Below are 27,603 nucleotides of genomic sequence, written 5' to 3'. Positions count from 1 at the left end.
ATTAACACAGGTATAGCACTCAGAACAGGGCCTGGCGCACAGTAAGAATGCAATAAATGCTGTCATGATGACGGTACCCTTGTTTAGAAACAGACATAAAGCCACTGCCACAGTCAATTTGCCTGTCCATTTGTGGGTTGGAGCATCCACTGGTCCATCCGTCCACCATTTACTGTGTATGAGGAATGGCAAAACTGCTGAGATTCCGTGTTGAACAAGCCAAAGCTTCCATACCTCTCAGTCTACAGACAGATTTTTCAGTCTTTGGCATTTGTATTTGTTATCAGGTTTCACCCACTACAATGGCAGAGGTGAATAGCTGTGACAGGGATCCCGTGGTCCACAAACCTAAAATATTTGCTATCTGGCTCTTTACAGAAAAAAAGAGTCCTGGCCTAGATTCCTATATCTTTGCATTCTTGTAGTTGTTCTCTCATCATCCCTTGGAATTTAAGAAATAAACAGTGATGGTTTACTTATGTGGGCCAATCAGCTTGTTTATATTTGATGATATGCCCAAAATGCAGAAAAGAACTTTATGATTCTGGCCTTACTGATTTTCCCAGTGGACTTCTTTCTATTGCCCTCTATAGGTGGCTGGATAACCTTGCAAAAATACTCTTCCAAAGCATGAACTCACTCTTCTGTGGTCCTACCGCTCTCTTCCTTTTTACTCTCTCCTTATTATGTCCCAAATGTTTTCAGCTATCCTTGGATCCCTTATGATATCATGTTTGGCCCAATTTTTTGCATTATGTGAACTCACTAGGCAGAGAATACCATTCTTGTGTTTCTTGGCTAGAATTCTTCTTTTTAACAGCATTACTTTGGCTTTTACTGCTGAAGTCTATGCTGCTTGATATGTTGTTGGGCAGTTAGAATTTTTCTTTTTTACATATTATTTTGCACGAGTATTTTAAATATGTAACTGTTGACTTATAGGAAACATTCAAGGTTCTAACGAGAACAATGATTGACTCTTACGTGAATCCAGGCACATTTAGTGTATTATGTTGTTCAATCATTGTTAACAGCCCAAGTTAGGTACTGTTATCATCTCCATCTGCAGATGAGGAAACTGAGGTTTTGAGAGGGGGAATTAATGTTTAAAAAGATAAAATATAGTCTATTTATTGAGAATTTAGTATATCTGAGGAACTGTGGTAAGCTCTACATGTAGGTCTTATTTAATTCCCAACATGACTATCTAGGAAAGCAGTACTGATGCTTCCATTAGGCACAAAAGGCTCAGTCAGGTTGCTGACTTGCTTAGGATCCCACCGCAAGTAAGCGGGGGCAGCAGGACTCAATACTGAAATCTGACTGAGGTCAGGAAGCTGCGTTCTGGGGATTCTCACTTAAAACCTATCCTGTGGTTCACTCACAAGGACATCCATCTCCTCCCTCTACCTCCCCCCTGAGTCAGATGTGGTACCTACATGCAGCTCCCTCACTGAGCAATGACCTTAAAATGTTCTGGGTATTTCCTGTCTGTGGTTTGGCGATCAGAACGGTAGAAGGAAAAGACAAAATATGTCATGGCGATGCTTTCAAATCAAATGAGTATCAGCTTTAAGCTCTCAAGGATACCTAATTCTAATGATTTCTTTACTATCTCTTATTTTACAAATGAACCCTAGTCCCAGTACTGATCAGTAATGGAAGATGAATATTGGAACTTCTGTCCATTAATAAATATATGCTCTAAATGAGAAGTTGTCAATGGGCTACTGAAGTTGACTAAAGACATTCCCAAGAGATACCCTTCAGATCTTTAAGGTACAAGGAATTTCAGACCCTACATTTTGATAACTGAACCAAGTCACTCTGGGCTCTTGACACTTCATCTTTGTAGGTGAAGGGATATAGTCTTTCCATATTGCACATTTTGCTTCTATACTTTACCAAGCAAAAATACAGCTTTAATTTATAGTACTGTGGATACTACAAGTTGGGTCTTTTAACTCACTGCTTAGTTTTCTTTTTTCTTTTTCTATTATATGTTGCAGCATAGTTCTGGTTAATGTGTTTGAATATTGGTGCAGGGTCTTCCTGGACCAGGGATGGAACCCGTGCCTCCTGCATTGGCAGGCAGATTCCCAATCACTGTGCCACCAGGGAAGTCCCACTTTTAGTCTTTGAAAACTGCCCCTTATATAAGTAGGTCCCATTAAAGTCAGATAAGTAAGCTAAATATATAAGACGAACGGCAAGACTGCCATCTAGGTCTGCTAAACTCGCTCTATACATTTTTTTTTTTTTTTTTTTGCGGTACACGGGCCTCTCACTGTTGTGGCCTCTCCCGTTGCGAAGCACAGGCTCCAGACGCGCAGGCTCAGCAGCCATGGCTCACGGGCCCAGCCGCTCCGCGGCACGTGGGATCCTCCCAGACCGGGGCACGAACCAGCGTCCCCTGCATCGGCAGGCGGACTCTCAACCACTGCGCCACCAGGGAAGCCTATCTATACATTTTTATAGCTCTCAAAAAGTCCCAACCCAAGGTCCAATTTTAGGGACACTGGACACTAATAAATCAATAAGCCCAGTCTCATTTTTCTGAATCTTCTTACTCAGGCAATGCAAAAACTCCTTCCAGATTTTCATGACAAATGGAAACAGCTCAAGGAGGAGGCTCACTAAATGGATGACACTGGCATCCCCCCTAATCCATTAGAGCAAAGAACTTTCAGAGACCCAGGGACCCCATAGAAACCACCCTCCCACCAGGCAATTGATCATAACTTCAAGATTGGGCCAAATCAGCCCGAAAGGAAGAAAAGAAAATGCTACCAATTTCAGCACATCTCAGAATTATAAAGAAACGGATCCAACTATGAGCTGTTATGAGTGCTACTGTAGTAGTCTTCAAGGCATGCATCTAATATACAACTTAGCATTTGCCATTTTAAATGCCTGGGATGACAGGTGCAGCCTATCTTTTGCCCCGATAAGAGAAGGTTTTTGTACTGAGGAAACAATACTCGTTCTCAGTGGAAAGGGACTTGGGGGGAAGCACCACAAACAAGTGATTTAATAAATGTAAAAGATATAAAGCGGAGCTAAATGCACATGAGGTCCTTAACAAATGTCAGTAAAGTCATGAATGCCTTTTTAGGTCTATCTCAACTATAAGATTATATAAATAAGGGAATGGATATCCATCCTATATAACAGGTATAATATATGCTGTATCGACAAGTAATGGAACTTCCCATGAGGAACGTCTTGCCCAGGCTGCTACATTCCTAACTTCATGGACAAAAGGAGGGCATCACGCTGCTCCAAATGGGAGGCAGAGATTCAAACCTCTACTCATGTCACTTCTGTTTTCCCCACTCCAAACAGCCATCTCCTGCAGAGCTGTCACCTTGAATTCTTTGCTTCTGCCACTACTTTAGGGTCAAGCCCCAGGCTGGAGAGACAGCAGGGTCACCCTTAACCAGTGACTGACATTCACTGTGTACCTGCTGTGTGTATGGCCTGACGTCAGGCACTACAGAGGCGGAAAGAACGGAAGCTACAACCTTGAGAAATCAGAAAGAAGGACATACAACCTTCTGAGGGGATGAAGGGCAGAGAACCAGAGACACTCGAGTTTATTTATAGAGGGACTTCACTCAATGTTCTGTACACCTTCCCTCTGGTCCATGGCTTCTCAAACTTGGTATTATTAACATCTGGGCCAGGTAATTCTTTGTTGTGGGAGCTGTCTTGTGCATTGTAGGATGGTAAGCAGCATCCCTGTCCTCTAGCCATTATGTGCCAGTAGCAGGGCCCCCACCCCCTTCACTTCTAGTTGTGACAATCAAAGATATCTGTAGACATTTGTATACATTTCCACTGGGGGGCAGAATCGTCCCTGTTGAGAACCGCTATCTGGTCCCAGTGCACCGTAACATCCTCATCCTAACAGCTCCAAGCTAACCCCATCCTCAGAATTTAACCACAGAGCTAGCTCCATGTGAAAAAGGAGGCCCTTTCATCTGTTCCAAGATATTAAACATGAAATGATATAGACACACCTCAGAGTTTGGAGTCACGTCTTATACTTGTTATACTCCACCTGAATCCCCAACTTAACATAGAGATTGCACATAATACGTGCAACAACTGTTTTTTAGATGTTGATACCTATCTAATACTGGCTTTGTTTGGTAATCTTGGGCATTTTGTATAATGGGTTAAAAATACAGTTCTGAGAAGAGATCTTCAGCAGCCCGACAAAAGCCTCCCTGGCAGAAAAAAGGAGAAGAACTCTTGCTTTCGGATGACCATCCAACATGAGTACCAGGCAAGTGTTCAGAGATCACAGTCCATCTCTCAGAACTTTCTGCATCACCCGCAGGGGTGCTTGCGGGGGTCATACTCCCAAGCAGGGTCTAACCACTGTTATCGTGAGGTGTGGGTGACTGTATCTCACCTGAGTCAAGGTCTGACCTCAGGGCAGAAGCACACACTAGCTGAGAAACTTTGGGCAAGCTGTTTTACCTCCACAGGCTTCAATCTCTTCTTAATCTCTAAGATGGAGATTTAGAAATTTCCTTTCCTTTCTTTTTTTTTTTTTCTCTCCATCCTAAGTACCTTTAAGGATGGTTCAGACAATCAAATAAGATGCCAGCAAATATTCAGATCTAACTCAGTACTACTATGCAGAGGGTGACTATACATTCAGTTTTCTAGGATTTCATGAGCCCTTGTGCATTAGCCCACCTGTGATTTGTGGTAGCACAGACATTCCCCCAGACTCATTTACATAATTGTTCTGTCTGAGAATCACGGAAGGAAAGAAGGAAGGGAGAGCAGGACAAAGATGGAGACAGAACGAGGAAAGGAATTGTCTTAAACACCAGTCAGTTCAGCTGCTCTCCCACAGTTCTTTTTTTTTTTTTTTTTGCGGTACGTGGGCCTCTCACTGTTGTGGCCTCTCCCGTTGCGGAGCACAGGCTCTGGACGCTCAGGCTCAGTGGCCATGGCTCACGGGTGCAGCCGCTCCGTGGCATGTGGGATCTTCCCGGACTGGGGCATGAACCCGTGTCCCCTGCATCGGCAGGCGGACTCTCAACCACTGCGCCACCAGGGAAGCCCACACAGTTCATTTTTTATCCCTCCATTGTTCAGGTGACAGGACGAAGGTTTTATTTTTAATTTTTTTTAACATCTTTATTGGAGTATAATTACTTTACAATGGTGTGTTAGTTTCTGCTTTATAACAAACTGAATCAGTCATACATATACATATGTTCCCATATCTCTTCCCTCTCACGTCTCCCTCCCTCCCACCCTCCCTATCCCACCCAACTAGGTCGTCATGGAAGCAACCTAAGTGTCCATCAACAGATGAATGGATAAAGAAGATGTGGCACATATATACAATGGAATATTACTCAGCCATAAAAAGAAACGAAACTGAGTTATTTGTAGTGAGGTGGATGGACCTAGAGTCTGTCATACAGAGTGAAGTAAGTCAGAAAGAGAAAAACAAATACCGTATGCTAACACATATATATGGAATCTAAGAAAAAAAAAAAGGACGAAGGTTTTGAACTCGTGTTCAGTTACCAGGCTGGACCACAAGAGTAACAGTGGTCTTCTATGTTATCTTCTTCCAGCAGGAAGCGCTTCTCCTGCCTTTCCTAACTTCACCCAATGAAATCCTTCAAGGGCTAACTCAAATCTCCACTTCTCAGTGAAGGCCTTTCTTTGGAATTTCTGTGCCCCCAATGCTCTGGGCACTTTTAGGGTACACTTCTCTGGTGCATTTCTCACATCTCATCCTCCAGCATAAGTTCCCAAAGGCAGGTAGAGACCATGCCTTAAAAATCCAATGCCCTGGCACCTTCCATTGGTTCACTAGAAATCTTTGATCAGAATATGCTAAGGAGAGACATATTTTCAGAGTCCTGGGAGAAAGAGTTAGGCCAGAGGAACTTGTTCATGCAAGGATGCCCTCATTAAACATAGAGTTGAAGCACTAGAGCCTGAAAACTCCCCAATAGCCAATCAGCTAGACAGATAGGAAGTCGAGAGGGAAAGTCATTTTCCTTGGCAGCTGAGACGCATTTAACAGCCAAAGGAGAAAAGCACATTACCTTTATCCATAGCTCATAGGCACCCTGCATACTAATTGCATATCAGCTCTCTCCTTTGTTTGGTTAAATGCAGTCTCTTCCACAAGCCCATGATACGACAACTTTAAATGGGCTCTGACCTCTGATCAGCTCCCACCAAGCAGTTTAGCGGGAAGAAATGCACTGTGTCCAGATATCATCAGCCGTGCCTGTGCTCTTTCCAAGCGGCATAATCCTGTCCTTTGTCATATGCACAGCCTGTTTCCTTTGGGCTGAGAGTGAAAAAGAGCAATGGGAACTGTCTGTGAGCACTGTAAGCCCTGTAGAGCAGGCTCATGACTTCCCTTTTGGATCAAACTACCAACCACAGACCTCATGGGTGCATTTGGTCCCAAGACTAGCAGATTTGTCCAACCTACCCCTCACCGGTTGACTGTCCTCACAGCACCCTGTAAATCACAAATCAGATCTTGTCACTCCCCAGTTTGAAGCCCTTCAGTGTCTCCCCACTACTCTTAAATCTATATCTCAATATGATACACACTATATTATGGTTTTATAATATATACATACACACACCTCCATAAGTATCCAGGTATTTGTAATAGTCATCTATATTTTGTATAACTTATATAATGTGTATACATATAACATATACACATATATGACATACATAACGAATACATATACCATACATACATATGACACATATATAGGTAAGATAATGTGAATCATATCTCAACAAAGTTGTTATAAAAAAACAAAATATATGTTCTAGAGTCTGACTATCTGGGTTTGCATCTCTCTTCTGCCACGTAACTTGCTACATAACCTTGGGAAACTTGCCTCTCTATCTGTCAGTCTGTTCATATGTAAAGTGAGAATAATAAAACGTATCTCAGAGGGCTATCGTGAGAACTGAGCTAACACGTAAAGAGATTTGAACAGTAGTCGGTACAGAGTGAGCATTTAATAAACTGTTAATTTATTAACATTTATAGCCTGTCTCTTTTCATGTCTGGGCACTCTGTTCCTTGACCTCTACCCTCTGGCTGTGTTGAACTTTTACACTTTTCCAGAAAGGTCATGCTTCCCCAGGATTTTGTAGATGCTCCAAGTCCCTTTTCCTTGATTAACTCCTATTTATCTTGCCAGCCTCAACTTAACCATCATTTCCTTAAGGAAGATTTTCCTTACTTGCAAAATTAGGTGAAAATCTCCTAATTTTATGTTTCTATACATCTTGTACTTCTCCCATAAGACACATTCTTCTCACGTAAACGTTTAAAACATCTGTCTTTCTTGCTTGGCTGCATATTCCAGAAAGACAGGGGCCCTGGGGGTCCCTCTGGTCTGCGCAGCAGTTGGCCAGAATAACCACTCAACTAATATTGGCTGCATGCGATTGAATTTCTTTCTGTAATTCTGTCATTTTTGTAGTGAGAACTGCTTACACGGTGGCTTGAATAATGCCAAGAACCTTCCTGCTGAAGTCACTTCCTTTCTTTTTTGACCCGTGAAAGTTCCTGCATCATAAATAACTTCTAAGTGTCCAACTCTACTTAACTTTTCTCTTTGGCTTACAGAATAAAAATCCTAGCAAATATTTCCATGAACATTGCAGCCACATCCCGTCCGGGACACTGCCAAAAGGAGAAGATCCCTGGGAGGCTCTCACGGAAACCTGAGACGTTGTCTTAACTCGGGCTTTTGGAGAAGAAAGCAAATCCTGTTTACTCTATGCTGATAATGACAAGCCCTTCCCCAAAGCTAAATCCAAATGTGCTTATTTGCTGGAAAAAAAAACCAGTGGCGGCCCATCCCACTTCCTCTGTCCCGTAGAGCTGGGCTCCTGCTTCCCGTGACCCTGCTGTCTGGGGGCTGTGCTCACTCCCCCATGTCTGCGAAGTCTATCTCCATCCCCACCCATCACACTTCCCCTCGACTTCTCCTCTGGGGAGTTCGGCAGGTCACCTCCACGAGCTTGGTCTCCTACCCCCGTCTCCAGCACAAACTGCAGCCAAGGGTTATCTTACTTTTTTTTTGTTTAACTTTTTAAAAACCATTTTCGCTGCTATTGAATGTTTCACTGGGTATGTGCTTTAATACCCTTACTAGACTATCACCGACTTGGGATCAAGGAACTTTTGTGCTGCGTCCTTCCATCCCTGCACTGAACTTCGATCGGTGATAGCTGCACGAATGCTGTTCAATAGGAATTTATAGGAGGGACGGGCATCCATACACTGGGCACTTATGCTGTGCTTAATTAGCACCATGCCAAGGACTTGACGTATATCGTGTAGGTACTCTTATCACACTCATAATGCAGATGAGCAACTTGAGGCTTTCCAAGATTTAGGCACTTGCCTAAGGTTGTACCGCTAGAGCCAGAAGTGGAATCCAGTCGGTCTGCCTTCAAAGCCCCCACCCAGGTAACCATTATGCTGTCCGATACTACTGTCCCTCAAAGAAGAAACTTAGGCATTTGCTTCCATCTTGTGTCCTGAAGGGTTCTGGATATTTTCTCCTCTGTCTCTCCTTATTTCTTTTGTTTATATTCACCCTCGCCACCTTTCCCCACTACTCCTTGGGAAGACAGGGTGCCGAAGCAGTTGAGATTCAAAGACTGGTAAAGCTTAGAGCAAGGTGGGAGGAAAAGCACAACACAAGTATGTTTTGTGCTCTTTCCTCCCACTCAAATGAGCAGAATTAAACTCAAGTCCCTTCCTTAGAGGAGAATAAAGTTAATTTCCTTCCTTATTCTGCATACTGAGAGTTTCTTATTCACACTGTCATCTCATTCAATTCCTAGTGTCATCGTGGAATACCAACATTCCACTTGGCCTCTGCTGGGAAGAAAGAAAAAAAATCCAACGCAGGTGACTTCTGGTTGCATAAGAATATTCTACAACAGTGAATATGATTAACGAGAAAGGAGACAATAGAGCCAAACTCTCGGGCAAGCCTCTTGCCACTGAAGATGGCCTGGTAGAAGTTAGTTTATCTCCTTGTCTGAAAATACTCTGTCTTTGGCATTAACCGAGAAGAAGACAACTTTGAGGATAAAAACAAGCCAACAGATGCTTGAAAGCGTATTAGCTGTGGCTTGATAGAGAAATTAAAGTCGTCTCGGTTCCACAGACAAAAAAACCAAACATGGCCCTCCCTTAGTAAGTGCTGGAATTGGTTCTCCTGCATGCAGCCAAGTAGTGAACCTCATCAACTCTTCAATCAAACTAGAAAGCTGATAAATGTCCCCAACTGCCTTTTTACCTCCTCTCCCCATCCCCACGTGCACATGAGGAAGACAATGGCTCAGCAACGGGGGAGGTTGGCTAAGGCAACACTGCTGGGACAGCGGGGGGGATGTTGACGCAGAATGATTAATCCATCACGCTGATATGAAATCACATCTCCCTCCTGCCCAAGGGAAAAGCGCCTGGGGCCCGGCAAATGCATCCTCCTCCCGCATCAGGGATCAACCCCTAAGCGTGGGGGGAGAAGCTGAGCCAAGGCAGCTTAAGACCCCCGCGCACGTGGGTGGGTGAACACGTGGAACCAGGTGGCGGAATCACCCAGGCTTTGGGACTGGCTCTGGGGGAATGATGAGAGTTGTACCTCCAGCAGCCTTTCCGATGAGACTCCATTATTATTTCTCTATTGTAAAATTGTGCTTTTTCTCATTTAGTATCTCTGGTTTATTCAGGTTGGAACTGTTCATCTGAGACTCTTTTATATGTGGCTTTCTCGCTACATTATTTATGAGAAATGTATCTTTATGATCTAATACAGTATTCCTGTATGCCTATAAATAACAAACCGACTTTGGGATGAGGTGCCAGAAGAACTGTACGACCGGCAGTTCTCTATGTAAATAGCTGAATCCCCAGCAGATGATCTCTGCTAAGGATAACAGAGAGAAGGAGGGCCCTGGCAAGTTTCGGGGTTCCTCTGATTTGTTACCCAAATGTTACTGTTAGGTCGGTAGGCCCTTCTCTCCCAAGGAGCTGAACTATTCAGTTTTTACCATCACAGAAGAGGAGGTATGTTCCACTTTTTACTATAATCCTGTAGCCTCTCTCATGCTTCCTTCTACTCACTGATGAGATACTTCAGAAAGGAGGAGAAACAGGAGAAGAAGATGGAGGCAAAGAAATAGGAAAAGGGGAAAGTTTGTTTATTTAGCACCCACATACACGGACTAAATGATCTGAGTAGCGTAGCCAACTTCAGGTAGCTGGTAGGTACGGCAGAACCCAGTTATGCCACATTCTAAAGCTTCTGAGTTCCTTCTCGTGGAGAAAGGCAGAGTGGATTAGAACAAGTGTAAGAACACAGGATGAGGCCCTCAAATTCTAAGGATGCCTCCAGCAAGGCAGCCGTGGCCCCAGTAAGCCAGCCCTGAGCCTCCATCAGAGAAAGAAATGGCCTGGACCCGGGAGCTGTTTCAGTGATGCTCTATTTGAAGAGCTTCTCTAAGTTCTCGCTCCCGGATGCCCTATTAGGCCATCACCTCTCTGGCGTTCACCTGTTCAATCTGTGTCAATGGTTCTCTGACCCTTCTGCTCAGCTGCTCAGTGGGGCATCTCTTGTGGGCCTTTTCTTGGGCTGGCATTTCCCACCAAACACTTGGCCTCTCCCTTAGAGAGGTGCTCAAGGAGCAAGATCCAGTGCATTCACAACTGAACTATTCATCTTCAGTCCTAAACTTGCTGTTGCCCCTATACATTTCTGTTAACTGTGCCACAGCTGTCTGACGGACAAGGTGCACAAGACCAGAAGCAGCCCAGCTTCCCTCCCTCTTGACTTTCCACGTCCAATGAGTTGCCAAGATTCGTCAGTTCTCCTTCAAGATGATCGTTCCCATTTGTTCTCTCTCTCTCTCTATCCTAGTTTAGGACTTCATGAATCCTCAACAAAGATATTATAATAATCTCTTAACTTAGATGCGAGGTCTCACTCCCTCTGTTTCTCTGTACTATCCAGATTGGTTATCAAACATTCCAAGGTTCAAAAATTTCAATCCCTTCATGCAACAAATATTAGTGAGCACTTACTAGGGACCAGGCATCATTCTAGACTCTGAAAAACAAAAGTTCCTGTTGTCATGAAGTTTACATTTTAATGAGGTGGACAAGATGCAAATAAACACACATATACACAACACGCTATGTCATGTTGTGATAAGTGCTCTTAAGAGGAATAAAGCAGGTAAAAGTACAGCCCAGGAATCAACAAACACTTCCTGTAAAGTGCCAAATAATAAATATTTTAGGCTTTGTGGGCCACATGATCTGTCTCAACTACTGAACTCTGCTGTTGTAGTGTGAAAGCAACCATAGACAATACACGTGAGCCTGGCTGTGTTCCAGTGCAACATTATTTACAAAACCAAGCGGTGGTAGTGGTGTGACGTGGCCCACAGGCCATACTCTGCCAACTCCTGGTATAGACTTGATAGCAGGAACATGCTCTTTTTTTAAGGGAATCTAAGAATACCTCTTTGATGAAGTGATATTTAAGCCATAAAGAAAGAGATCCTTTATGCATAGACTGTGAAAGAGGATTCCATGCAGAGGGAAGCATAAGTACTAACGACGGGTGGTGAAAACATGCTTGGTGATGAAGCAAGGAAGCCAGGGTATCTGGGCCTAAGCAAGAAAGGGGGACAGAGCTCACAGAGTATCTTCCATGGACACCCTTCATAATGCCTGGGTTCCACTGTTGCATGTACAACAGTCATGAGTTTTCATGATGGTGCCTTTGATTATTATAATGAAAATATAATGAATATTTGCTATTTTTCTTTGCCCAGCACCCAGTCCCCCTCCCAGTAATACCACCTCAGTTTTCCTTTTGAGAACTGACCCCTTCTTTATCTCACTCCCAGGCACTTCCCACCGTAGCTCCAGCAGTGGAATATGAGCCAGGCCATGCTAACCAGCAGATTCCAACATCCGGGTCATGATGACTCATTCAAGGATGGGCATATGGCCCAAGTCAGTCCAGTCAGAGTACAAACAAGGACTTTGTTGGATTTATATTCGGAAGGTAAGCCCTCTTCCTGTTCACCAGCAGAGGTGAGGACCAAATACAAGATTGGGAAACAGAGCTAAGAGATGGTAAGAGAAAGACAGAGACTGAATTTTGGTCACATTATTCGAGCCACTGAATCTAGCCTGAAGCTGGCTACCACTGAACTTTTCTACCACACAAGGCAATAAATCTCCCCACCTCTGGCTTTGAGTTGGATTCACAGAAATCACAACCAAATGAATCCTGACAGATAAACAAGTGCTATTCCATTTGCCAAGAAAGCACTCTCATGTGTTTTTTTTTCCCCCAATCCATACTCAAGACCTAGTTCAAATACTCCCGCCATTTACAAAGCTTTCAAAATTCTCTCTGGGATACCACCCTACCACATCTAGAATCTGTAATTCTGGAGTCACTTTGCTTCTATCCTTCTAAGAAGCTTGTTTTCTGCTTGGGCTCTCACATATTGGCACGTGTGTTTCATCTCCCTGATAAGATACCTCCCTGAAAGAGTAGGAACATTCACCACTTCATCTCTATATCTCCATGACTCCAATAACAGTAAAGATATCTTATATATAAATGTATGTGTATACACGTACATTTACACACACATATACACACGTGTGTATACACGTATACACACGCGCACACACACACACACACACACACATATATTTAATGAATAAACACTACTAAGAACACCCTACTCTTTTCATCGTAATTATCAATTACCAGGCTGCAGTACAGAGTTTCATCAAAAACTAATTCAAAAGGCTAAATGCATCAGACCACATTTAAATTTCTATAAATCTTATGTTAATTTAAATGGCTTTAGACTTAATTAAAAATGTTCTTCAGTTGATAGTAATGTAACTTGGATAATTAGCATCAAGTGGCATCTAGAGGACATATTTAAAAAACTAATCTAGAGTATAAAGAGACCTAATTAACAGTCAGAATAACATTTTATAATTATGCTTTGTTTATAGGGGCTATAATGTCCAATTCATTGTTCAATGAAACTGGTCACTAATGAAGATCAAAATTATGTTCTCCCTGGCGTCTCCATGAAGATGCCTCTTAGATGCGCTGGCTTTTATGATGCCTACTTTTGCTGCTTTTTAAAGGCCACTGCTGACTGGTACTTAATACCTTTGTTCTGTAATTAAAGTTAAACTATACCAAGCCTCATCCTGCACGCTAATTTTACACCTTTTTGGTTATTAAATGAACGGGCTTGGCTATAAACTTAAATTCTCTTGTGTAAGACCTAAATAGATACCTTTGTAATACGGAAAACCTAAGGTTGACAAAGACATTGATGCCCGTGGGAAGAAAGACAGGGCCTGGTACCTGAATGAAAGCAAGGCCCTGAAGCCTAGGGGCACGGAGGCCCCATGTGGAGAGTTAGGGAAGTAGGTGCTGGAGAGGTGGGGAGTGTGACAGGGCGATTGGTAAGTTCAGCTGCAAGTGATGAAGTGAAAGTGATGGAGAGACATCCACGCAGAGAAGTCCAGGTTTTTGGAAATGTGGAACTACAAATGAGAAGACAGTTCAAGGCAAATACAGATTTGAGGGTCACCTGAAAAGGGCAATTATTGAAACTGTACCTAAGTATGGGATTTTCCATAGAAACGTGAAAAAAGAAAACTAAGGACTGACCCAGGGGCAAGTCCATATGTGGCGCCGGGAGTGAATCCACGTCCCTGAGTAAGTGAAAGAAGAGGTAGTGAAGGAAGTGGAGGAACAGTTACAGATGTGGGAAAACGGTGGGAAGAGCCGCGTCTCTAGAAGCCAGAAATGAGGGGAATAAGTGGACAACTGTGGTCCAGTTCTCTTTGCCGCTCAGTATGATGCAACGTGCTACGGAGTTCAGGGAAGGTGAAGCTCACTGTGACAGAGGTCATCAGGCACAGTGGGTAAGACTGCCTGGATTCAGATCCTGACTCTGCCAGTGTCCCTCTGTGGAACTGAGGACAAAGTTCACGGCACTCTGTGCCCCAGTTTGCCCCTCTATAAATCACGGTGATGAGCCAGCTTCCTCTAAGATTGTGCTGTGGATCAAATGCATTCACTCATGGCAAGAGACCGGCATCTTGCACAGAATAAGCCCTCTGTGTGTGTTTGCTCTATTTATACTTTAGCTTTTCTGGAGCAAAGTGGAAAAAGCTGAACCTGAACTCAAATGAGAGCTACCAGCAAAGTGGTGGCAAAACGATTGAGCTGTGACTGTCTTAGCCTAGTGGTCCCCAACCTTTTTGGCACCAGGAACCGGTTTCATGGAAGACAATTTTCCACGGACTGGGGAGGGGGGCGATAGTTCAGGTGGTAATGCGAGCGATGGGGCACGGCAGATGAAGCTTGGCTCACTTCCTGCTCTACAGCCTGGTTCCTAGTAGGCTGCGGACTGGTAGCGGTCCGCAGCCCGGGGGTTGGAGACCCCTGCTTTAGCCTACATCAGAATCACCTACAGCTTACTGGCCCTATTCCTGAGTTTCTGATCAACAGGTCTAGGGTGGAGCTTGAGAATTTGCATGTCGAACAAGTAGACCATAGCTGATGCTCCTAATTTAAGGACCATGCTCTGAGAACCAGTCTTTGAGTGGAAGGAAAGACCCTACAATTTTGGGAATTCAACCCAGGCCTTCAATCCCTATCTTCAAAAGGTGTTTTCTCTTCTGACCCTAGCTGTGTTCAGGATATCTACCAGTCCAAACTGAACTGATATCTGAACACTCCTACAAGTCCTAAGCCAATTTCTGAGTACCTTCTTCTGTGAACATACAAGGGCTAGGTACAATTTTAGAACTTGATGGGTTCCCTGAAGTCCAAGTGGAACAGCAAAAACCATCACCGACACAACAGTCAGCACGTAGAGTGCTGACCTTGTACCAATCACTGTGCTGATAACCAGTACATATACTGTACCATCTACTTCTCCGAACTCCTGAGAGAGTCAGGCATTATTACACCACGTCACAGAGTAGAAGGAAGCCTAGAAAGGTAAAGTGACACATCCCAAGGCACTGGCTGACAAATGACAGAAACCGGGATTAAACCTGTTCTCTCGACCACTCAACTACACAGCTCTTGCCTGCTCTTTTTACCCCAGGAAACATGTGCATTATGAAACGTCAGCAACTGCTGTCTGCCTACATGATTCCTCCATATCTTTTCCAGGATAAAAGTTTCCAGATAATCGAACTGTTCTTTATGAGGTATGGCTACTAGTCCTTTAGCCAGACTACTCAAGGTCCTCGGAGTGTGCCCAAGGTAGTCATTATCCTGAAAACTGAATAGGTGGGTGTGGTTATCCAGAGAGGAATATAAACAATCATTCTGAGCCCATGGGTTAAGCAACTGTTTCCAAGAGACATTATCTCCTTAGGGTTATTATTATCTTCTACTGCTTGTTCTTACTCAGCTATCAGCTAAAATTACTGATTTATTTACAGATGTTTCTTACTGCATTCATTCATTCTTACTTCCATTCTTTATTGTATTCCTCTCTCTTTGTTTTGTACGTGTAGAAACTAAAGCTTAAAGAGAAAAATAGACTTGGATAGGGTCACTCAGATCGTAAATGCTTGAGCAAAGATTCAAACCCAGCTACGTTAGATTCCACCACGAAATACGCAACCAGATTCCAGCCTCCCAAGAGTGTGAGCAGTCTGATGACTCAAAAAGACAAACTTCTCATTAAGCTGAAAATGAAATTGCCGAAACTTCTCCTTCCACACCATATGGCTGAATCCCAGATGACAGGAAGCTCATTTCTGCAACACACTAGGCTCACTCCACTGAGTAGGTTGATGTGAGATTTGTGGGGTGGTCATTTCCTCTTCTTTTCAGCATTGGTAGCAGCATTGGTGTTTATTATGATGCTTCCTTTCTACATTTTTACACAAAAAAGCAAATGCTTCTGATGATGGATAGAGACAGATTTTATCCTAAATCATTCTGTAAGTGAAACATCACAAGCACAAGAAACAACAGCAGCAAAATTATCCACCTGCCTTCAAGCGACCAAATGCTACAATCGTCTTCCAATCCTTAGTTTATGTCATGATGGGGAGGGGGGGGAAGTTCTTACATGATACCATCATAGAGTTTTGTACACTAGGATGAAACCACAGTGTTTGGACATCTAACATATCTGTATCTTTGCAAAGTCAGATCTTAAAGCAGTGAGGTGACTCACGAAGCCCCAAAGACTGATGGGAAGTGCCAAACACCATTTGTACAAAATGATCTCGGCATGAGATACCATCACTTTTTCCCCTGGCCAGTTATTTTAGAACTGGTAGAGCAAAAGACTCTTGACTAAGAGGATAGCTTAATGTTTCTGCATTTTTTCCCCCCAAAACTTAGAACTAACGTAGAAAGTGCCATTTCTACGAATAATAGAGAAAAACATTCATTGTGAGAGTTGGCAAAGGTCTTAGAACTACATTTATGTGTAGCCATGTGCACTGAGGGTGGAGTCCATAGGCAAGGATTTGAACATCAGTCTCACTACTTACTGGGACTTGATCTTGGCAAGTTTCTTCACCTCTTCAAGCCTTAGTGTACTCATCTAAAAATGGGACCAATTTGAGGAGGCAGCAAAGTATAGTGCTTTAATGTGACGCAGTCTGTATTCAAATACCTGGCTGGGAATCCTGGCTCTCACCCTTTACTATGGCTCACCTCTCCCTATAGCTCAGTTCCGTCATCTGTAAAATGGGGATGATAAAAACGGTGCCTGCCTCACAAGGTGTTGGTGAGGTCTAAATGCAATAATGCATATAAAGCATGCTACTTGGATCATGCAAGTGGTCAGTAGACTTCACCTTTTTTTCTTTTAAAGACTATCTACTTAAGGGGTTTTAAAAATGAGTTCTAAGAGGTCTCCCAAGGACAGAGTGGGAGGGAAGAAAGAAGCTATACAGCTTAACCTTTATGCCTTAAAACCCCATCCACAACCCAGAGCAGTGCTGTTCCTTTTTTTTTTTTTTTTTTTTTTTTTAATTTCGGTACGCAGGCCTCTCACTGGTGTGGCCTCTCCCGTTGCGGAGCACAGGCTCCGGACGCGTAGGCTCAGCGGCCATGGCTCACGGGCCCAGCCGTTCCGCGGCATCTGGGATCTTCCCGGACCGGGGCACGAACCCCTGTCCCCTGCATCGGCAGGCGAACTTTCAACTGCTGCGCCACCAGGGAAGCCCAGTGCTGTTCTTTTACACATTTTATTGATTGGGGTTTGGTATGAAATTTTATTTTTAAAAGTTTCTGTTGCTAAGTTTTAAAAAATTGTTTGAAACTTCTGCTCTCGACAACTCTCATTTTACAGATAGGAAAAAGCAAGGCCCTGAAAGACAAAGGAATTGTTCCATCCCAGTGAGCACCTCACCAGCGATTAGACCGCCCCTGGCTCGCTGCCTCTGCACCCGGCCCTCCCATACCATTGAGCTCTGTCAGGATGGCCACTGCCATCTTCTGACTCTGCTGAGCCTGGTGCTGGTCAGAACGATGCTGAAGTTTTGACACTGACAGAGGAAAGCATAATGGGGCCAGTAAGAGTGATAGGGGAGTCAGGGGTAAATACAGGTGGGAGAGTAGAGGGTGAGTGTGTGTGTGGGGTATGTGCGTGTGCGTGCATGTTCACGTGTGTTACTGTGTTAGGCACTCAAGATGCACTAAGTATGAGAGGCTGGTGGAATATGTAGATGAAAAGGAAGACCTAGAACTCAGGGAAGATGCCAGGCCTGGAGATGGAAACTTAGGAATCACCTACAAAGAAAGTTAGATATGAATGTGTATTATATCAGATAGAGAGACAGACAGACAGGCCAGACAAGCTGATGGACTGAGGGTGGAGGTGATGAACAGAGGGAAGACAGCACTAATAGAGAAGAAAGAAGATGCACGGTGCAACTAATAATGTAGACAGCAAATAATAAGTTCAAGTACAAATAACATAATAATTTAATAACATCTAGCACTTAGTGAACACTTCCTATTTTTTAGCCAACTTACTAACCACTTTCCATAGATTATTTCATTCAATCCTTCCAGTCTCAGAAGGTAGATACTTCTATTACCCCCATTTTACAGATGAGCAAAACATAGGTGTAGAGAGGTTAGCTAGCTTGCTTTAGGTCACACAGCTATTAAAGGACAGAGATAGCATTAAAAATATAGTGGGTTAATTCCAGAGTCTGAGCTTTTAACTGGTACTCAGAGAGCAAGAGAAGGAAAAGCAGGGTTAGTATTAATAGCAGCAGCACTGAACGAGTACTGTTTTGTGCTCGGCACTGTGGTAAGCGTGTATAAGATGATCTAACACAATCTGATTGAGCCCTAGGGAGAACTAGAGGAGGTAGATGTTCTTAGCCCAATCGAGCAGAAAAGGAAACTGGTTCAGTGCTGTTGGTAATTTGTCTAAAATCACACAGCTAGTAGGTGACAGAGCCGGATGAAAAGCTAGGTTAGCTCCAGTACCAGAACTCTTAAACCACCCTGCTAGACCATGTCGGTGTACAGCCAAATTCAATGATTCCAATAGTGGAACCAACAGAGAAATTCCTGTTTTTACAAATAAATTCTTGGGTCCTTACAACAGAACTTCTAATTCAGTTAAGTCACGCTTGGATCTGTGAACCTGAACTTTTCAGAAGTTCCCTACATGCTTCTTAACTTACAACCAGGTTTAGTAATCCCTATAACAACGTATACAAGTCTTGACTGCTTACTGAAGGACTGCCAACCTGTGAGGATTTCAGTACATTTCTTGGTATGAGCACACGTCCCCACCCGAAGCTTGATGATGGCAGACGTGCCACAAAGACTCATGATTTGAGAAACTTTTAAGGTGGGGCCTGGGAGGTTCATTGTCCTTGCTTTGAGAGAGTAAAATTACCTTTACAGGTAATTAGCCAAAATCACTCTTCTAGACACCATTTAACTTTTCCTCTAAAATGTACACAGTAGCATTAAACCAGTTCAATGACTGAAGTTTACTTACCTAAAACTCTTAATCTCTCAGCTCCTACTACCACTTCATTGCTATCTGCAGAGAAGAGCAATTTTCCAGAAACTGTCTTTACCTCGAACTTTTTGCCATAAGCTTCTACAGCTTTTGGCCCTAGAAGGGGGAGAGAGGGAATACGTTAGTTCCGTTGCATTCAATTATAAAGAGCTTTTCACAGAACAGATACATCTGGCAAGACTGTACTGGACTTTAATGTAAATGGATTGGTTTTCAGCAGCTAGCTGTGACAAGCAGCCTCATGACTAGCCATATCTTGTCAATCACTTTTAATCATACGCTCTCCAGCTATGATTGTAAAAACCATTACGTCCTTCCTCCAAACCAACGCTTGAGTGAGATTTCCCTCAGCTAACCAGCAAATTACTTTCAAATACTTGTAGATTTTGGCTTGCATTTATGAAAGCACAAAATACTCACCACCTCTTTTTTTTTTTTTTTTTTTTTAGCGGTACGCAGGCCTCTCACTGTTGCGGCCTCTCCTGTTGCAGAGCGCAGGCTCAGTGGCCATGGCTCACGGGCCCAGCCGCTCCGTGGCATGCGGGATCTTCCCGGACCGGGGCACGAACCCACGTCCCCTGCATCAGCAGGCGGACTCTCAACCACTGCGCCACCAGGGAAGCCCCTACTCACCACCTCTTGAAGGATCGGCATATCTTTGGCCAGCCCTAACTGTTGGAAAGGGCACCTTTATATTCAGCTGAAATCTGCCTCACTCTTTCTACCCTTGACTCGCTGGCTGCATTTGACACCAGACAAGTATATAAGTCATTTCTTGACAGAAGAGGCTATAACATCTTGTAATTAATTGCCTTGAAAGTTACTGAATCTTTCATGATAGAATTTCATTCAATAAAAAATAAATTTTAGAGGTTTTATCATCTCACAACAGATACTCTTCTTGAAGCTGAGGCTATAGTAGCGGCAAAAGGAAGACAAAGTCCCTGATCCCTTAGCACACCTGCTGATAGAGACAGACAGACATTTAAACATGTGTTAATAAGTCAACTAGAAAACTGCAGAGAGTTTTAGGTATTATGGAAAACGTAGAACAGGTTAGTGTGTTAGAATTCTTAAAACAACAACAACATAGAGCTACCTAACTACCCGAAGTTCCGAAGGCTCCAAAAAGCTAGACCACAGAAATGCATCAGAATAACCTGGGGGTGTCATCATTCTCAATGATAATAGCTGAGATCAAAAAGGAATTTATCTGTTGGCTGGAAATTCACATAGAAAAATATTTGAGGGCAGAGTCCAGAAAGCTTATATTTTTTCCAAAACTGCCCAGGAGATTCTGATATAACTGTCCCTCAGTATCTGTGGGGGATTAGGTCCAGGATACCCCTCGGATATCGAAATCCATGGATGTTCAAGTCCCTTATATAAAACGGTGTGATACTCGCATACAACTTATGCATATTCTCCTGTATACTTTATTTATTTTTATAAATTTAATTAATTAATTAATTTTTGGCTGCGTTGGGTCCTTGTTGATGCACACGGGCTTTCTCTAGTTGTGGTGAGTGGGGGCTACTCTTCGTTGCGGTGTGCAGGCTTCTCATTGTGGTGGCTTCTCTTGTTGCGGAGCATGGGCTCTAGGCGCTTGGGCTTCAGTAGTTGTGACACTCAGGCTCAGGAGTTGTGGCTCGTGGGCTCTAGAGTGCAGGCTCAGTAGTTGTGGCACATGGGCTTAGCTGCTCTGCAGCATGTGGGATCTTCCTGGACCAGGGCTCAAACCCGTGTCCCCTGCATTGGCAGGTGGATTCTCAACCACTGTGCCACCAGGGAAGCCCCTCCTGTATACTTTAAATTATCTAATTACTTATGATACCTAATACAATGTATGCTGTGTAAATAGTTGCAAATACAATATAAATACTATGTGAACAGTTGCCAGCATGGGACAAATTCAAGTTTTGCTTTTTGGATCTTTCTGGAACTTTTTTCCCCCAAATGTTTCTACCTGTAGTTGGTTGAATACAGGAATGTGGAACTCGTGGATATGGAGGGCCGACTGTATAGCATTTTTGTTTCCTTCTAGTTATTTTTCAAGACAGTGTCACTTATTAGTAAAAAGTAGTAGTGAAAGGGCCCTCAGTGCCTTAAAGGCAAAGATCACTAGGAACACACTTGGAGTTGAACAAGTTGGGTTTTTAACTCATTGCCGTGAGAGAGAACGCACACCCGTGGGGAACCATAGGGCTTCTCAACAAGAAGAAAGAATTTATTACAGGATCTGGCCTTATAATAGGTTATTTGGAGGCAGGGTTTAAGGAGGCAAGGTTTCATTCTGGATTACAGGCTGTCAGGTACTGGGAGTAATTTTACGATTAGCATCTTAGTAAATCTTATCTAGAGTAGGGAAGACCAGAACAACGCCAAACTGTAATGGATAAACAAACAGTAGTCATTCATATTATAGGGGGATAGGGGGAAGTCTGGTGATTCCTGTGGTTTGGATAAAAGTTTCTATTTTTCATCTACGTTCAGACATGATCAGGGTTGCACTTGCTTTTTGTTTTTACTCCATCCTTCATGGCCACGAGTGGCCTTGTCTGGTGTTGATGTTCTGTGAAATTATTTATGTCCACACAGAACACCAACGCTTGGCTGATAGAGCCCGGCCAGCCCCTGGATGTCTGGGGCCGCGTTCCTCTTTGGCAAGGCTATCCCACTAAGAATCAGAAGACAAAAATTACGTCCCAACTCTCTCATTTTCTGGTAATGTGACTTTGGGCAAATCATTTGATCTTTCTGAACCTCATTTTCTGCATCTGTAAAACTGTGCTACTACCATCGATTCTATCTATCGCATAGAAAGGTTAAAAGGACTGAATTATACTGTGCTTATAAAGAGAAATTTGTAGGCAGAAAAGAGTTGTGAAATGTAGGGGACTGAGCTTGTGATTATCATCGCCATTGGGATCATAACCATCGCCATTTTCCTAATGTAATGGTCACAACACATTGAAATGAACAAATGGTGACCATCTCTGAGTGAACTTCCCTCATTCGCATCAGCATGTCACAATTCAGCAAAACTGATCTCTTGCCAGTGCATCCACACTGGCCCTCTGACAAAAAGCAGCACACTGGAAAGGCTCTTTAATGAGTGGGGGATGGAAACAGCAGACAGAGCACACATTTGCAAATGGTATGGGACCTGGACACTGCCTTCTTTGACTTGACTGCCTTCACGCTGTACGTGAGAACAAGTGAAAGCAAAGCCAAGGGCTCCCTCAAGGTCACCAAGCGAGCTAATGGCAGATCTGCATCCGGAACTGTGACCTAGGAATTATTCCATAGCAGAAAAGGGATGTTTATTTGTCTAGAAAGGAAAAGGATGCTGGGGCAATTGGGAGAGGAACTTTTGGAGGATGAGAGGAACTAGGAAGCTGGAGACAAGGAAGAGAGAAATCCTGAAAGAAGAGACAGGTACAGTGAGGGCTTGGGATTAGGTTGCTTAGGGAGGGCTAAGATGTAGCTGTCTTCTTGGTCACAAGAAACCTTCAGTAAAATCTGTATTACTTGGCAATGCTTTGCGGTTGTTACCTTTTCTTTTTGGGGGGAGACCGGAGATCAGGAGGTCTACTGCTAATGAATGAATGGACGAATGAGTGAATGAATGAACGATCTCAGGATGGCCATGGGGTGAGCACAATCTGCCCACTCTGGATCTAGTCAGATATGGCGGTATGACTTGTGGACACAAATGCTTGGGCTTTGCTTTCGTGGACTTGGGCAATACCATGAGACACACCCCTGAGGCGTCAAGAACACTGGTCTGTGTGTAAACTAAGCTTACTCTGAACTTACGAATGGTGTGTGAGATACAGGAGCGTGTACTGAAGAGACTGCAGCCATCAGAGAACACAAGACACCATTAAGTTATCTTGCTTTTCAAGGCTTCTGAGAATACTACATGGACTTTACCAGGGACGGAACCATTTGGGTATATAAAGCTCAGTAGTTGGTAGTTTTAGCCAAAACCCCACAGAGCAACTGCTGGCTCCATGGTGCAGATGGCTTGTCCTTTCGTTGATTTCACCTGGGGCTGCCAAAGCTCCTTGGACATGATGAAATCTTTAAAAAAAAAAAAAAAAAAAAAAAAAACCGATTCTACAAAGAAATGTAAATGGAGCTGGAGACCTGCGTTTGCTCAGGAGGTCTCTTGGTGAGTTCACTTCCTCTCCAGGATGGAAAAGATCGTTATTTGTAGCCTGAAACTAATCTTTAATTAATCCCTTTCTGTGCACAGCAGTGTACGTGTGAAGCACCTCCTTATTTAATCTCCATCAGGATGCACTGGCCATCTCTCAGTCCTGCCAATGCCATGAATCTGGGAGCTAGAAGGACCTGGGGGCCATGCAGTCTAATATCTTTCCTCAACTCCCTTGATCCTGGGGCCCTTGCCCGCTCTGGCTAGATGTCGTATAAGACTTGTACAACTTTCCTCCTTGCAGGTCAGAGGGTTCCCTGTTTGGACCTACTACTGAGATGATACTAAATCAGCAGCAGCAGGAGTCAGGTATGCCTGTGTCGCCTGGCCTGGGAACTTAACCATCATTTAAAACATTGTTTCCTGTGAAAAGATTACCTGAATCGCTAACACCGGAATTTCTTCTGGGCTTTTGAGACATGATCATTAGGTAATAAGCAGGAGAACTCTTGAATCCTCAGGACTGCCATAGTAAACCCGGCCGCTTAGGCAAAATGATTTGCTGTCAGCTAAGTCCACCACTAAGTGTAACGGGCCTTAGGATACTTTCTCCTGGAACTGCTCTGTGCTTTCCACCATGTGCATCAATGTAAAAGGAGAACCCCGAAGGGAAACTTCAGGGGTGATCGTGCATGGGTGTACGTACTGGGAATTCTATTTGAACGCATGTACTATCCTCTCTAGAAGGCATCTTGAAAGGCTGCTGCCGGCTGGTGTTAGGACGGCTTTCTGCCCATCTCGTTTAATATTAGCTACCTTGTGCCTTACTTTAAGAGGTAGGGATGGGGTCTCAGCTCCAGGGGCCTGCCCTGGTCAGGGGAGACAGAAAGAAGATGGGGAAACAGAGAGGCAGTAGAGAGGAGAGAACAACAGAAGAAGAAAAGGAGAGAGAGAAAGAGGAAAGAGGCGAGAGAGAAGGGGGAGGCAGAGGGAGACAAAGGGAGATGCACAGAGGGGGAGGGAAGAGGGGGTGAAGGAGGAGAAAAGGGGGAGTCGGAAGAGAGAAGCAAAAGGAGGAGGTGGGGGGAGAAGGAGGGGGACAGAAAGACTTTTCCTGAGTAACAGTCATTCGTCCGGTTCCAGCTTTATCGAAACAAAATCTCTGAAGTCAGCCAAATCTCCCACTGCAAATAAATGGCAAATGATCAGGCTAAATAAGTCCCTTTTGAACGCGGGAATCTGGGAGCTGGAGGTCGGATTTATTTCCCTCCTGGAGGCAATTTTCACGCACACTGCTTAAATCATTGCTTACTGAAGCTGTTTATTTAATTATTTAGCATCGTGACTGCCGGCCACATGTTAGAGCAGCGAGGCCGCTGAGCTGGGCGCGCGCTGGAAGAGCAATTTTATGGATTACGGGCTCTGCCACAGCTGTTCCTCCAGTGGGAGCCAGTCCAGGTCACCCACCAGCTGTGGCTCTCCAGACATACACATCTGGTGGCGGGAGAGTGAGGCTCTTTCCCCAGCAGGACTCCGGGCACAAAGGCACCTGCCTCCCCGCGGCATTGGGATTAGTGGGGCTCCAGATGTTTTAGTGCCAGTAATGTTTCAGGACATTTGGGCCACTGGCTTCTCGAAATGTCCATCTGTATACATTTCTTTCAGCCCTGAAGCCAAACAAATGGCATCTTCTGTCTGCCAGTGTAACAATGCCGTTCAGACATAGCCCCCCTTTCCCCTTCTGCCGTGGAGGTGCATAACAGCTCCTATTTACCGCTGCTCATAACCTACAGAGGGGGCACCGGTCATACCGCCCAGCGTGTTACCGCAACCATGAGGCCCATGTTCATCATTACAGTCATTATGGTGAATAACCGACTCTTGTTTAAATTTCAGGACTGTACAGCTTAAACCCCACTGGGTGTTTTCCACGGCTGTTAGGAGCAGATCTGCGCTATGAAAAGGAACTACACAAACATATGCAGTCAGGGTACATCTGCATCTCGCAATTGAGCTAGGTTCAAAGTCAGCACGTACGGCCAACGTGGCATGGATTCAAACTATCCCTACAAATCCCTTTTACAATCCATAAAGTATCACGTGCACGGTTCTGTGTATACTGTGCTCTCTTCCAGTTAATACAACACAGCCAGCTTTTCCTCTGGCACTGGAGCAGAGAGCTTTCCTGTGGTTGAGCACCAGCTGAAGCAGCTGGTGTTTAGGGGCCATGCTACGTGAAAAACAGTTTATTCTTCTTCCCCACCGCCGAAACGAGTATCATCAGATTTGCCTAAGTTAAACGTGTGTATAGGATGAGACTCTGCCCTTGAGTAGCATCAGGGAACACATGCTTTGTTCTCTTTTCCGACAGTGTAAAATGTGCGAGCAGACTTTCCCTTCTTTAGATACATCACGTGGTGTTTCATTCAACCTTCCATTGTATGTTTTTTGAGCGCTTACCGTGGACCAGACACTGCTAAGTTCTTTCTTTTCTTACCTGTTATCAGCCGAGTTAGGACTTTAGTCTGTTCGTTGAGGATGTTCACTGTAACATTTCTGGCAGATTTGAAGTACAGGGCGTTACCCTGTAATAAGAAAATTAGAGAAACATGTGAAAATGGCAGCAGATTTATTTTTCATTATAGGTTGTTACAAGATATTGAGTATAGTTCTCTGTGCTATACAGTAGGTCTTACTGTTTATATATTTTATATATGGTAGCAGCAGATTTCTAAACAAAACTGTAATCCCCACTCTCCATGGGGCTGAGCTGATCTTAGCCAAGTTCTAATTGATGTATCTTTCTTTGAAAATTCTAAATGTTTAATGATCCCCACATACATGATAATTAATTGGCATTCAATCAGAATGGATTTTCCCCAAAGAGACACACAGATAGACAGACACACTCCAAAGAGATTTCATACATACACACACACACACACACACACACACACACACACACACACACACACATTTGCTGAATCAAAGACAACAAGGACACAGAGCCCTTTAGATCTTACTGTAGATGTTAGTTAGCTCTGGTACACGGAATGATCAGGAGTGAATGATAATCTCCTACTCTCACCCTTTCTAGTTCACAATTTCTCCAAAGAACTATGAAGAGTCCTTAGTGGAGAGGAAAATGCTTGTGGAAAACACTCCAGGTTTTCCCCTCCAGCAGGTCCACTGGCTGTGACAATCCAGGTGCTCCTCAGAAAGATGGAAATCTTTTTGTAGAATGTTTGCCACGCATGGATACAAAACCCAGGAGGATCCAGCATCTCCAAGGTGGCCTCTGCCTCCCCTTTCTTCCTTTTCTTTCTCCAGATTTCTTTTCCTCCAGGCATCCTCTGCCTTCAACCCATCTCCCTTTAATAAAAAAGGGCACCTGATCCCCCTTCCACATGGTGGCAGACATTTCTGAGAATGACTCGGAACAGAGGCTGGCACACTTTTTCTATAAAGGGCCTGATAATAAATATTTTAGGTTTTGTGGGACATATCATCTGTGTGTTAACTATTCAAATCTTCTGCTTTAGTGCAAATGAGCCACAGACAATACACAGACAAACAGGGAGGGCTGTATTCCAGTAAAACTTTCTTCGTGGATAATGACATTTTGATTTCATATCATTTTAAACTTAATATAATCTTATTTTGCCATAAAATATTACTCTTCCTCCCCCTGTCTTTCCCCCACCAAACATTTAGAAATGTAGAAACTATCTCAGTTCACTGGCCAGATGAGAACAGGCAGAGGGCTGGATGTAGCCCATAGGCCATATTTTGCCAACCCCCAGCTTAGACATTCTTCCTTTCTTGGAGTAAACTAAAGCCATAAACAAAAGGACGAATCTCTGACAAAACGTGTCAGTAACCAGATGGTTATTAGGAAGAAGAATGTAGGTGGTCATCCTTGTCTTTCCAAACCCTCGTTACCACATGGCATGTACCTGCCTGAAAATTCAGTTAAACCACTATGAATTGAGTCCCAAATACAGAAAAACCTTTGCGCCATGAGTTGTCAGGAAAATGAAGATAGGAAAGACCCTCTTACCCTTCAAAGTCTTACATTCCAGTGGGGACAGTGACGCAGCACACACACCTACAATACCAGGCAGAGGACCGTAAGGGTGGTAAGAGAGCAGCAGTGTGCGGGAACCTTCCTGAAGGGTGAGACTGTTCCTGGCTTAAGGCTGTGGAGTGAGACGCAAAGGGGATGATTATGTGGAGCTGAACCTGGAACAGAATGTAGATAGGCTTTTCCGAAGATGGAATGAGAAAACGAGGACGGTTGTGGG

General features: G+C 43.9%; 1 protein-coding gene across 1 annotated transcript in view; it reads right to left on the bottom strand.

The window, feature by feature from the left end:
• SGCD (sarcoglycan delta) overlaps positions 1-27,603 on the bottom strand; it is a 409,632-nt gene that overhangs the window by 119,770 nt on the left and 262,259 nt on the right. The window contains exons 4-5 of the mRNA XM_065873387.1: positions 25,797-25,884; positions 19,114-19,233 (exon numbers count right to left, since the gene is read on the bottom strand). Coding sequence (XP_065729459.1) covers positions 19,114-19,233; positions 25,797-25,884 — 208 coding nt within the window. The remainder of the gene's footprint in view (positions 1-19,113; positions 19,234-25,796; positions 25,885-27,603) is intronic.

Source organism: Phocoena phocoena, chromosome 3, assembly GCF_963924675.1.
Source record: "Phocoena phocoena chromosome 3, mPhoPho1.1, whole genome shotgun sequence".
NCBI classification, from domain to species: Eukaryota; Metazoa; Chordata; class Mammalia; order Artiodactyla; family Phocoenidae; genus Phocoena; species Phocoena phocoena.
Note: the sequence above shows the minus strand (reverse complement) of the source record. Positions and strands in the feature narration are given on the sequence as shown.